The sequence below is a fragment of the Dunckerocampus dactyliophorus genome, chromosome 2 (assembly GCF_027744805.1).
Source record: "Dunckerocampus dactyliophorus isolate RoL2022-P2 chromosome 2, RoL_Ddac_1.1, whole genome shotgun sequence".
Classification (NCBI taxonomy): domain Eukaryota; kingdom Metazoa; phylum Chordata; class Actinopteri; order Syngnathiformes; family Syngnathidae; genus Dunckerocampus; species Dunckerocampus dactyliophorus.
Genome location: NC_072820.1, coordinates 41592541 through 41605543, shown reverse-complemented (window position 1 = coordinate 41605543; position 13003 = coordinate 41592541). Strand labels below are relative to the sequence as shown.

Genomic DNA, 13003 nt, shown 5'->3' with positions numbered 1-13003 from the left:
ATATTAAAAAGGTTTCAGCAATGGGCACATTTTCCATTTCATCATGAAATAACACTTTAAGAAGCAGATGTGTAGAAAACACTGATTTCCGTAGTGGAGTTCATGACGTGAAGCAAAGCCATCAAACATTACACTTCTTTTTTCTGTATAACTAGCCGCTACAAGTGAACAGATAACTTTTGTTATACAGTAGATATAAGCATCTTACTGCTGAGTTAGTTTATCCGTAATCAGAATAATAAAGATGAAAGTTGGATCTCCGTGTGTAGCTTGAAATGCCACGGGGGAGCGAGAGCGAATCAGGAGGGGAGGTCATATGACCTCTATGTACAAAGCAACATTTACGCGATCGACCCAAACTACCTTGGCAATCTACCAGTAGATCGCGATCGACGCAATGGGCACCCCTGTTGTAAACCAAGACATGTAGATATGCTAAGAAGTTATATACTGTACTTTATATTGCTTTATATTCTATTTTTTAAAACTGCATCTCAACTTTGTGATATAGGTGAAAAAGTCTATTTGTAGCCTGAACTTCGCTCTTTGCTCTTTTTGTCCCATTTTGGCTGTTTTGTTTTTTAATTTTCAACTAAATTCCAACTTTCATCTTAAATAATCTTCAGATGTTTTTTTTCATAATATACTGCTCAAAAAATTAGAGGAACACTTGGAAAACACATCAGATCTAAACTGGGGGAAAAATGATCTTGAATATCTTTCCTGATAATAAGTGGGTGATGTATTAGTAACAAAATGATGCCACATCATTTGATAGAAATGAAAATGATCACCGTATAGAGGGGGGAAATCAAAGACACCCCAAAAATGAAAGTGAAAAAATGATGCAGCAGACTGGTCCATTTAGCTAAAATGTCATTGTAGCAACTCAAAATGATTCTCAGTAGTTTGTGTGGCCCCCACGTGCTTGTACGCATGCCTGACAACGTCGGGGCATGCTCCTAATGAGACTACGGATGATGTCCTGGGGGATCTCCTCCCAGATCTGGACCAGGGCATCACTGCGATACCTGGACGCATGGAGGAGATCCCAGGAGACAGGTAGTTACTCCAGGAGAGCTGGACAGGGCTGTAGAAGGTCCTTCAATCCTCAGCAGGATCGGTATCTGCTCCTTTGTGCAAGGAGGAACAGGATGAGCACTGCCAGAGCCCTACAAAATGACCTCCAGCAGGCCGTTATATGTATTTCAAGAAAAAACTTTCAGCTTTTTGATGTCGGTGAAATGCTACTAGAATGACATTATTTTTGCCATGTTTATTCTTGTAAAATTGAAACCTTTTTTCTTATCCGTTTACAACTTTTTTATCTTAATATTTTGGCTTTATTCTCATGAAATTACTGCTGGTTTTTTTTCATTTCTGATGTGGCTTTGAAAAAAATGCTCCAACTATTTAAACTTTCCTCTTGTAAATGTTCATCTCGTAATGATGACTTTATTGCAATAATAATTTGATGTTATTCTCATAATATTATAGCTTTGTTCGCAAACTAATTTTCCAAACATTACAACTTTATTCTTTCTTCTGTTTCTCATAATATTACGTCTTTAAAAGGAAAACATCTTTCAATATTTCAACTCTATGCTACTAATATTTTTCCTCATAATATTATGGCTTTATTCTCTTTATTCTCATAAAATTGTGACTTTTTTCTTGTCAGAATAGGACTTTTTTCTTACAACATTTTGACTTTATTCTTGTAAGATTTCTGCTGTTTTTTCCCATATAGGCTGTTGTTTTTTTTATAATAATGTTACAAATATTTCAACTTTCTTGTAAATTTTCTTCTCATAATATTATGATTTTACAACCATAATCGTTTGACACCTAATTTAAAATTACAGTTTCATATTTAGCTTTGTTTTCTTTCTCATAATATTACGACTTAAAGAAAAACCTGTTTCTTTAATATTTAAACTACTAAAATGCTACTAAAATCTTAAATCTTAATAAAATCTTAATATTTGAAGTTTATTTTGGTAAAATTACAATGGATTTTTATATTCTTGTTTAGTTTTTTTTCAGTTTTCTTGTTAATTATATTTTTAGAATGTGCCGTGGGCAACTGTAAAACATGTGGACACCCCTGGTTTATGGTGCAGTTGAATGTTGCTGCCTACCTACCTACAGTAACTTCAGTGAGAGAGTCATAGTATTAGTTTTATTAGTTAATATCAGGACCGCACGGTGGCTGAGGGGTTAGCGTGTTGGCCCGGGAAGACCTGGGTTCGAATCTCCGCTTGGGCATCTCTGTGTGGAGTTTGCATGTTCTCCCCTCCTGACTGTGTGGGCAACGTGCTAACCACTAGACATGATCTTTTCTGTACGGGATGTCACACTGGATATTCTCAGTCATCAGCCATGTTTGGTTTTTCCGAGGTCGGACATCGTAAGGTACATTATTATTTCTTACAAATGCATCATTAGGAGCAACTTGCACACACGGAAAACATAGAAGGGAACTGATTTACCAAAACAGGAGCAGACAATTATGCTTTTAAACACCATTCGGGACTCCAACATGTACACGCAATGACAAATGAGGATCATTGTTCGTCGCCTTACAGTTAATAACGACTGCACTGCAATGCACTTTCTTTGCACTTCTGCGTGAACACGGATCGTTTTGAAACTTTGTTCATGGAACAAATTCTGTTTGTGATTTACAGCATTTTTACAGATTTGAAATGTGCTCACTTCAGTATGCTAGGGTTCACAAATAAGGCAAAGTTCTCCAACTGTCAGAGCCTTTACATTTCAAGTTCTGGGTGTGGAACGTTGTCCAATTATCTCACTGGAATCGACGGCTTTCATGTCAGCTGAGTTTGGGTTCCACCCTCTTGTGGAGTAGTGCCTGTCAGCCCAAATGAGCTTTTATTTAAAAGTCAGTAAAAGACTGAAGATTCCAAAGAGCAGTTCAAGGCTCCCTTGTTGCCTTGTTAAAGGTCAGCAGGCTAACTGTTGTACTGACGGATTAGTACAACAATGTACAGCTGGACTAACACACACACTTAGAGCTTTGAAAAAGAACTTCTGATAACATTTGCTTGTCAGGACTAAACTGTATACTTCATCATACATCTACAAATGGAACAAACTTTGCAGCAACCACCCTGCTGACAAACAACTTTTGCGCTACTTTGCAAGCTACTGACAGATTTGGGTTTTCCGTCACATTTTAGAACAGTATGCATGTGTGTGTGTGTGTGTGTAAGAGAGTTTGTGTGTGTGCATGCGTGTGTGTCCAATTTTTTCACAACCTGCTTTTTCAGGTAGGCCTAAGGCACACTTCTCGTACTCACTGGGGTTATTTGAGAGAAGACTGACACACGCAGTCCCAAAACACACTTGGGAAAATATGATAGACATTTCATCCCCAACAGTGCGAGACTCATTTAGCTGCACACCACAGAGCCTGGGGCTGATGCTTACATGCACGCACGCACGCACACACGTCTATCAAATCCGATACAAGTTATAAAAAGAGTGGGGAGAGAGGGTCGGCGGGGGGGTTCACCACAGCAGCTAGAAGGCGGGTCAAACAGGCACCTATCAAGTCTGAAGAAAAGTACAGGTAAAAAAACACAAACACCGTTTCTCTTGAGGAAAGATTCCTACCATGAGCATCACGATAGTATGCATGGGTGACACTCCGGAATCGCTCCTGACCAGCAGTGTCCCAAATCTACAAAAGAAGAACATCAGTAAATGCTTAGTTTGTAGGGATGTCTCCATCCAATACTGATATCAGTAGGGATGTCTTCGACTAAGGATTTTCATAGTCAAATCTGATTCGTTACATTTTGTCCCTACTCGACTGATAGTCTAATGTTGCAAATAAACAGATCTCATGTGCGACTTTTCCCACCTCAAAGAAAAAGGCTAAAACACTCAAACAAACATGGTAGGTGTGCAACAACACAGCTGCTGTAGGCACACATCAGAAAAGTGCGCATAAAATGGCTTGAAAAACAACATCTTGCCAAAACTCTCAGTTAGCAGCCCAATTTCTTGCCTTAAAATGCACTGCCGGGATATAAAATGAAGTTAGCAGCCTTACCCACTTTAAGTGATAAGGCATGCCGGTTGTTGTCGCTTCATATGTAAGAAGCTGCTGTTGCACTCTAGTTGCACTTTACTTTCTGGAGTCATTTTGAATCTTTTCAAAATACTTCCACACTTTAGATGATTTTTTTAGTAGCCAATAAGTCTACTACAACCGATTAGTCCATCGATGTCGACGGTCTTCCTAGCATTCAAAGCCAGCAATCACCTCAGCTCCTCAGGATTGTGCCACTGAAGCAGGTGATTGTATTAATGTGTGGTAAGTACAGGTGTTCTGGTAAATGCACGTCATTTTAAATTCTTCATTAACACAAATGAAGCTGTGAATTTCCGCGAAGTAGGATTCAATGTTAATAAATGGAATATTTTCGTAGTGAGAGCGTTACACCACATTGCTAAAGCACATGCTACGAGACCACTGCAGGAACACAAGAGACAGCCACGGCTGCATAGCATGCTAGAGAGCTAACTAGTTCAACTCCAATGTATTTTTTCTAAACTTAAGAAAGGGATTCAAACGGAGTGGGGAAAAAAGACACAATAAGAAGCCAAAAACTTACCACTTCCACACGGAATAGGATGACAACTTTTTTTCACTGACTTCATGCAGTGTGACGGTAATGTGACGTAATGTCATGTTTCATCAATGTTTTGTGTCATTACTAGAATTTCATAGAATACTTCATATAGCTTGGATTTCAACATTTTTTGACTAATAATGAGCCATAGTGAGCCATGAAACATTAATTAATTCTTGAAAAAATGCGATAAAATGAGGGAGTGATATTCGAACCGCAATGTAGCGAGGTACGACTGTATTTCTACCCAAAAAACACCTTAGCATTAATAAATATATGATCAAATATGCACAATATTAAGAATGCACCCTCAATCATACAGTATACACTTGATTAACCATCTAAATACATAAATAAGCATTACAATGATGAAACTGTGTGCACTGAGGCGGTAAAAATAAGCAAAAATTGAAGTAAATGTTAAATATTAAAATTCAAATCTGGCCACGATTATAATAGCATTTTTGTAAAACCACACCACCCCTGTTAAGTTGAAGATAAAACATGTATAATTTGCTTGGAAATAGTTCCTGCAATACCCAAACTAATGGATATCAACAGATGCGTTTCAATATAAGAGAGAGGTGACGAGAAAGAGAATTTGGGTCAGACTTAATCTAATGGGTTTTTTTAACATGGACAATTTATCATCAGCCTGCCTGCGTCTCTTGCTGATAATGCCCAGGTTTAATAGTTGATGGAATGTTGGCTAATCCCTTCCCTGCATTCATTCAGGCAGAGAAGAAGCTAATTCACTGATAAACATGAATAAAACTCTTATTAATGTGCCGATTTGGCTTCTTCAGCCTTCCACTGCAAGCAGTGAAGATATATTGAAAGACTCGATGCTGGGGAAACTTGAATTTTACACAGAAAATAATAAAAACACATCACGACGTCACGTTTGGCTCTTGCTGAATGGAGAAAACATTCTGTTCAAATGCAGACTAGATGGAATCTATTTTTGTTCTTACCTGCAGTTTGACCTTCACAGCATCAAGGCTCATCACTTTATTCTGCAACACACACACACAAAAAGGCACTGTTGGAAAATGCACATGTTCAGACGTAGAATAAGTAAATGTAATGTAAATATATAAAAGCAGAGAGCGCTATTGAAAACAGAGAGATGGCTGAAGATGGATGGACACTTCACACAGTAAGATGTTTTATTGTGTGCTTACAAATGCCGGTTTATGTTTTTTATGTGTGCAGGAGTAGGCGGTACATGATTTTAGGTCAGATGTCTGAAGGGGTGTATGGATCTGTGAAAAGTTTGGGAACCACTGAGGTCGATCAAATAAAATCATAAACACACTAAACATGTGATGGACACTGGTGGTGAACAACTGTAAATCTGGGTGGGATAGAAAAAAGATCAAAAAGTTTTTTGCCCTTCTAAACAACGATAAATAGCTCCCATGATTGCTCTTTAGCTATAAATCTCCATTTAGTTCAATTTAGTATTTCTATCTAACAATTGAGTAAATACTTGTTTAAACGCCAGTGAGTGTTGCTGTTGCAAATCGCATATTAGAGCAATGCAAAAAAACATCCCGAGTGGAGGCAGTGACCCAACGTGACACGAGCCGTTTCCAACTCTGTCTTGTCAAATGCACCGCGTACTCCTCTCTCTGGCTGTAGCGAGTCTGTCTAGGGAGGGGTGGTCGCTGTATGTGAGTGGCCAATCACAGAGCGTGAAGAGTGAATACATACCAATGAAGATTTCCCTTCCTTACAAGACGGATAATGACGAGCTGTACCTGTTTCATGCTCGGACTCGGCAAAAATGTATTATTCTCATTCCTACTGTTAAGTTGTGCCATAACATCCATTTTCATTGACCTCTCATTCTTTGTCAATCAATCTAATCTTTTGCCTACTTCAGAAAGAATACACGTTTGGGCAGAGAAAAACAAACCACACATTTTGTTCTTTAACTGCGTTTGGGTTGAGTGATTCTGTTGCTGTGGCAAAGAGAAAAATCAAGCGTGAAAATCCTTTTTTTTCTCCTGGATGCACGATATCTTTTAACGTTTCTGGCATGCCTTGAATATAAAGTCACAAAAACATAGCGAAGTGCATGCAGAAAGACAGGTTTGCAGTGCGAATGATGACATTAAAAAGGATAGTTGGCTGTAAATCGTTGGCCTAAAACCTATAAAGATACCCTTGAGCCTGTCTAATGTGCCGTAGTGATACCTGTGCATATGCATCACAATGTTTGAAATGGTCACAGTGGAATACATTGCCTTAAACGGCAATAATTCTGCATGCTTAAATCTAGTCACATCCACCAAACTTTTTTTGGGGAGTGAAGATTTGAGAGACAAATCTTCCAAATAGCTGTCACCTACGTCTGATGATCCAACAGTTATTCCTGACAGAACTTGAAGTTATTGGGAGTATACACAATTGCTCTCGCTTGAGTAGACAACAGATTTAGGTATGCCGACTTGTGCTCTGAGGTCTCTGCAGGCAACGTTCTATGATGAAGTCCTGCGAGAGTTTGCTGACTGCTTTGTCAGCTTCTGTTGCGCTTGTTGCTGGAGGTGCTCTTAGATGGATATTATAATTCTTCCACGTTTATAAAAGTGTCATACGAGAAAAAATAGCTGAAATATATAGCTTTCAAGGATGGGAGTCAATGGCAGAATTAATAGATTACACACAGTGCTGAAATTGAATAAGGCTAATAAATATGAATACAGTAGCATGAAGGCCCATTACTTTTCTGACACTTCTTATGTATAGCGTGAATGGTAAGTTGTTAAAAGGCACATAAAGAAGGAAAGTAAGTTATTAATCAAGCCAAAGGGTATGCATTTTAGAGTGTGTCTTTGAGTACTTTAGAAGCGTGTTCCTCTCTGCTTCTATTAGTCTGCTAACCAAATGGTAGAGGATGGTATGACCTGCCTTGGCCGTAATATAAGTTAATACTGCATGTTTATCTCCTGTATGAATAATTTGATTGTTGGTCACAAATGAACTCAAGTCATGTTTAAATACAGGTTCAGGCAAATGATCTGACACATTTGTAGGTTAAATAAAAGGCAAATAAAGTAAAGAAACAAAAAAGTGTTTTTATTTTCGAAAAACTACATATAATGCCATTTTTTTCATATAATGCCATTTTGCTTTGTTTCTTTATAATGCCATTGTTTTTCGTTTCTCTTTCAGTTGCTGCCATGGATTGGACTGGTGAGCATCGCGCTTTCATTGTGGAAACGTTTATCAAAACAAACAAATCTGTAACTGCAACACAACGAGCGTTCCGTTTGCACTTCAATCTTGGTAGACATGATCCCGTACCAGCTTGAAACACCATCTTGTTATGGGATACCAACTTCAGAGCTACTGGATCTGCATTGAATGTGTGGACACTAATGGATCCCATTTGACTGATTTAATTTTTAAAACAGAATGAAACAGAATGGCATTATATGTACTTTTCGAAAATAAAAACACTTTCTTGTTTCTTTACTTTATTTGCCTTTTATTTAACCTACAAATGTGTCAGATCATTTTGCCTGACCCTGTATTATAAAAGTATATGGCAGGGGTCGGCAACACGCGGCTCTTCAGCCTCCTTGTGACTCCCTTCGCACCCGAGTGAGGAAAATGCGCATTTTTGAAAAGAGTTAAAAATTTCAGACTTTCTGTAAGACTTTGAATGCATCATGGCTAAGTTCTGACTGATGATTGGATGAGCACGAGCAATGGAGGGAAAGCCGCAGCTGCCTGCATTCGTTGAGACATGACAGCGACGTCTTTTCACCCCGAAACCAGAACCATCTCAGAAGAAAATACAGTTTTAATTCTGCACGGACAGATTCCTTTTTGTTCAGTGGTCTACACAGTGGTCATACCTACAGTACAGCCCTGCACACGCCGGGCTCGAACCGGCGACCACATAAGGCCACTAGTTACTGTAAGTGGAGCAGCATTGGTCAGCAAGCTAAATGAAACAGGCAGCCAATTCACTGTGCTGCACATTTCTTGAGGTGTCAGGTTGTGGGGTTTAACCAACATACTATCACAACCCCACTAGTTGGCATCCGTTACACATGTACACTACATTCATGTTTGTTGGAGTCTGTTAAAACAGGTGAAATTGAAAAAGATTCAAACTTACAAAAGGCAAAATGGCTCTTGTGATCATAAAGGTTGCTGACCCCTGGTATCGGGATGCTCCACTGAATGAACATATGTGTTTGTAGGAATAAAACAATAATGTTCTACTTTCTTTGGGCTACACAATCTAATGTAGACTCTCATTTGACAGAGACAAATGTCTTCCATTGCTGTTACTGAGACCATCATTTCAAAAAGAGAGTAAGGTAATTTCTTCTAAGTGGCCTTGGGTGCAACTGAAATTCTATAAGATGAGCACCCACTTAGCCCCACTGTCAAACTAAAAGAACTTGGCAAAAACTCCAAAGGCTTAATAGAAAATCAATCAAATCCTGATTACGGTACACACATTCACACTTACTCATTTTTTACTGACCGGCCTCAAAATTCCATAGAAGAGTCTTTCCTCATCATGAACAACTCCAATACACATTTAAAACTACACAAGTACAAACTCCGGTGTTAATATTCAGGTAAAAAGCTGTAGTTGGACATTATGTATTGCCAGGATTCTAAGGGGAATAAAAACAGATTTAAAACCCGTCTGAGAGGAGTAGTTTTTGAAAGCGTAACTTATCTTTGGTTATCTTAAGTCTGGGTTACATGCTTTAATATAAACTGTCAACATTTGCATTTGAAAATGAAGGACATTTTCCGTAAAATGATGGAAAATGAGGCTTCGCCCTGGGGTTTGGCCCAGGAGCCCGATGTCTCTAGCCTTTGTGAATAGTGTACGGTCATCCCTCGCTACATCGTGGTTCAAACATCGCTCCCTCACTCTATTGCGGTTTTAAAGAAATTAATTAAAATTCAAAACTAGGGATGCTCCGATCAGGGTTTTATGCTGCTGATTCTGATACCGATCATCCGTGAGTGAGATCGGTTGATACCTATACCGATCACATGGATTAACTGTACATTTTTCCATGTATTTATGATGAGTTGTATTGGCCAGGGGCACCATTAGACAATGCCAAGGGCCCCTGGCAAATAGGTAATTATTTAAAAAAAAAACAACATTTCGGCGAATTGTCTTTTTCTGCCTTTGTGTAAAACAATTTTTTAATGATTTGACACAAACCAAAATGTTTTGGAGTAATACGAATAAATGGGAAATAAACTGTTCAATAATGATTTTGAACCCAGGCGTCTCTAGCTTTCATCACTATTACAGCTGTCAACTATTTGTGGTTTATTTATGACTGGCAACATTTCAATTGTACACTGCTTTATTTTCCTAAGCACATCTCCACTCAAACAGTGTGGCCTTCATCCTTATGCTATTTTGTGGCCATTTTCATTATATGAAAGGCATAAAGTCTGCAGTCAAAAGTTATACTAAAAAACTACTAAGATGTGAAGCAAATTTTCTTTGACCTTTTGTGAGCTTCTCAAAATCAGCTGGCACCCCAGTGATGTTATCACCATCATAAGGCTGGACACACTGTGTGTTTATGTTCATTAAGCATTCACACACAAATAGTGTTTTGAGGACAAGACATAATTAGTATAACGACAACAAGAGAGTAAAGTTGTTCAGTGACACTTACGCCACAATACGTACACCATGAACGTGATATCCACTTGTGGCTTACCCTTGGGACAAAAACGAGCGCCGAACTAACTGCATTGCTTGTTTGTCTTACAAACAAAATGTCAGTGTGGTAAAATGTCACATTTGGAGTCTGAAAAACAGAAGCTAGGAGGATAACTCTAGCTCGCTACTGTAGCTAGCTGCCGCCAATGCAAACGACAGCCAGTGCTAGACAAAGCGTGTAAACAAAGATACAAGAATAGTCGAAGGAAGATAGTTTTGATAAGAAAGTGATCAAACACCCTGGCATTGATTGGCGTAGACTGTGTCAAACTCAATATGAGACTAATCATTTTGTTGGCAAACCTGTGTGACACAGCAGACATATAGGATTTGCCGCCACACACCAATCGGTTTTTATGATCTGCTTTGAAAGGTGTTTATTGGCATAAGCCGATCACATGTTTTTTATGGAAATCAGCCAATATTGATCGGTGGCCAAGCCATTGTAGTAAAAACATACACATATGCAGTAGACGCCCCTACAACGTAAATAATCCGTTCCGAGAACCTTTATGTTATAGGGTTTTTATGTTATACGAAGCGTAAAATACATGTAAATAGCCTAATCCGTTCCAAGATCTTCCCAAACTCACCCCTTTGGCACTTCAAAATATTAAAACTCCACCAAATATGGTGGGAAAATATAAGAAAACGTTAGCATAAACATAGTACAGTAACATTCCAATATAAAATAAGGTAATACATAAGATTACTTTAAATGAATAAAACTGAAAAACCAAAACAATCGTACCGTTCATGAGATGTCTTGATCAGGAGCGCAAGTGGAGGCAGGAAGGAGGAGGAGGACTAGCCTGAGTCGAAACATGACTCAAAGAGTCTAAGAGTCAGCTGGTCTCCAGACAAACGCACACGCCCTACACGATAATGGTGTGTGCAAAATTTTAATTTGTAACTTAACTTAATTGTTTAAGTTAGTTTAAGGGCGACTACGAAGAGGAAGGAGTTTGAAGGGACAAGCCTGTCTCTCACACAAACTCACGTACGTGCTGTATAACTCAGCCAATGAGATGAGAGCATAGGCGGTGTCTCGATAATCAGCCAATGAGATGAGAGCGTAAGCGGTGCCCCGATAATCAGCCAATGAGATGAGAGCGGAGGCGATGCCCCGAAAATCAGCCAATGAGAGCGTGATGCGTCAGAAGGCGTCACCAAGTGTTAGTCTGAACTTGCACCGACTAGAGGCTTTAATAAAGTTGATTGAAAAAAAAAAAAGACTTGCACTGACTTGACGCTTTATGTTATATGGAATTTCTTCTGTAATACGATGCAAAAACTTTACATAAATTGTTTATGTTCAGTGGAATTTATGTAAAAGGAGGTTTATGTTATGCGAGGTACTACTGTATATATACTGTATATATGTATATATATATATATATAAACTGTACATATTATTGGCCCAAATTAAGCATATCCAATCCTAAAAATGGCTAAATGAACGAAAATACAAATATAAGGCATTTAGAAGATGTTATATGTCGTGTAATACAGTGTTCCCTCGTTTATTGTGGGTGATAGGTTCCCAAACTAGCCTGCAATAAGTGAAATCCGCAACGTAGCCAGCATGATTTTTTTGACAATTATTTTAAGGCTGTAAAACCCCTCAACATACACTTTAACTTTTCTCAGAAAGGCATTAACATTTTCTCACATTTCTCTCTTCTTTAAACCCTCTCAAAGTTCAAACCTTTGTTTGAATTTCAATGATGAACCTACAAGGTTGGACACAAGAAATTATTGACTCACACCTATTTCACTCCTCTGATCGTGCCTCTTCGTCCCGGTACCGTTTTTGGAACCTTGCGAAAACATATTCCCGCTGTCGTCTTATTTCCCTCATCCTTCTCGAACCGAATATTAATTTATTACGTAATGGTGCCCTACAGCCGTGTAACTTGTACCTTTCTTCAGCATGTCCAGAAGTCCAACTTTTTGTGCAATGGTCATCAGAACGTTTTGTCGACATTGTGGGTTTTGTCGGGGAGAAAACTTGCAAACATACAGACTTCAGAGCCTCTGCAAGCTGTTTGCTAGCGATGAACACAATAGGAGACACGCCAATGCGGACGTGTGGCATGAAGGAGATTGATTTACAATGGTCTACAGCCAATCAGGACACAGAAGAAAATGGGCAGCTTCTCCCTTAGCCAATAAGGACGCAGGAGACAATGGGTGCCTTCTCTCTTAGCCAATAAGGACGCAGAACACAATGCGCGGGTTGTCCGTGAGCCAATCAGGTTCCAGAACACAACGTGCATTCATACACTTCAAAAATAAAGAATTAAAATTGCACTAAAAAAATATGCAGAACAGCAAGGCTGCAAAAGGTGAACTGCGATGGAGAGAGGCAACACTGTATCTGTGACAATGTGTGTACTTTTAAGAGGCGGGACCTGGTAAGTGATGTGTGTTATGTCAGCGAGCTACTGTAGAGTTGCTGAGTGCTCGCATGGTGGTTAGCAGTGTGGAGAGTGCCAGTGACTGGCTTGAGTTGTGGCTGACAGCAGCTTCTGTGTGAATGATCACTGCGCCATTGCAGTAATATCAGGGACATCACATTGATGATACAAGGGTCACCAAGTATCCT

At 39.0% G+C, this 13003-nt stretch overlaps 1 protein-coding gene across 1 annotated transcript in view; it reads right to left on the bottom strand.

Annotated features, from left to right (window-relative positions):
* Positions 1-13003, bottom strand: part of LOC129173822 (ras-related protein Rab-26) — a 93071-nt gene that overhangs the window by 40131 nt on the left and 39937 nt on the right. Inside the window, exons 3-4 of the mRNA XM_054765006.1 lie at positions 5639-5680; positions 3640-3706 (exon numbers count right to left, since the gene is read on the bottom strand). Coding sequence (XP_054620981.1) covers positions 3640-3706; positions 5639-5680 — 109 coding nt within the window. The remainder of the gene's footprint in view (positions 1-3639; positions 3707-5638; positions 5681-13003) is intronic.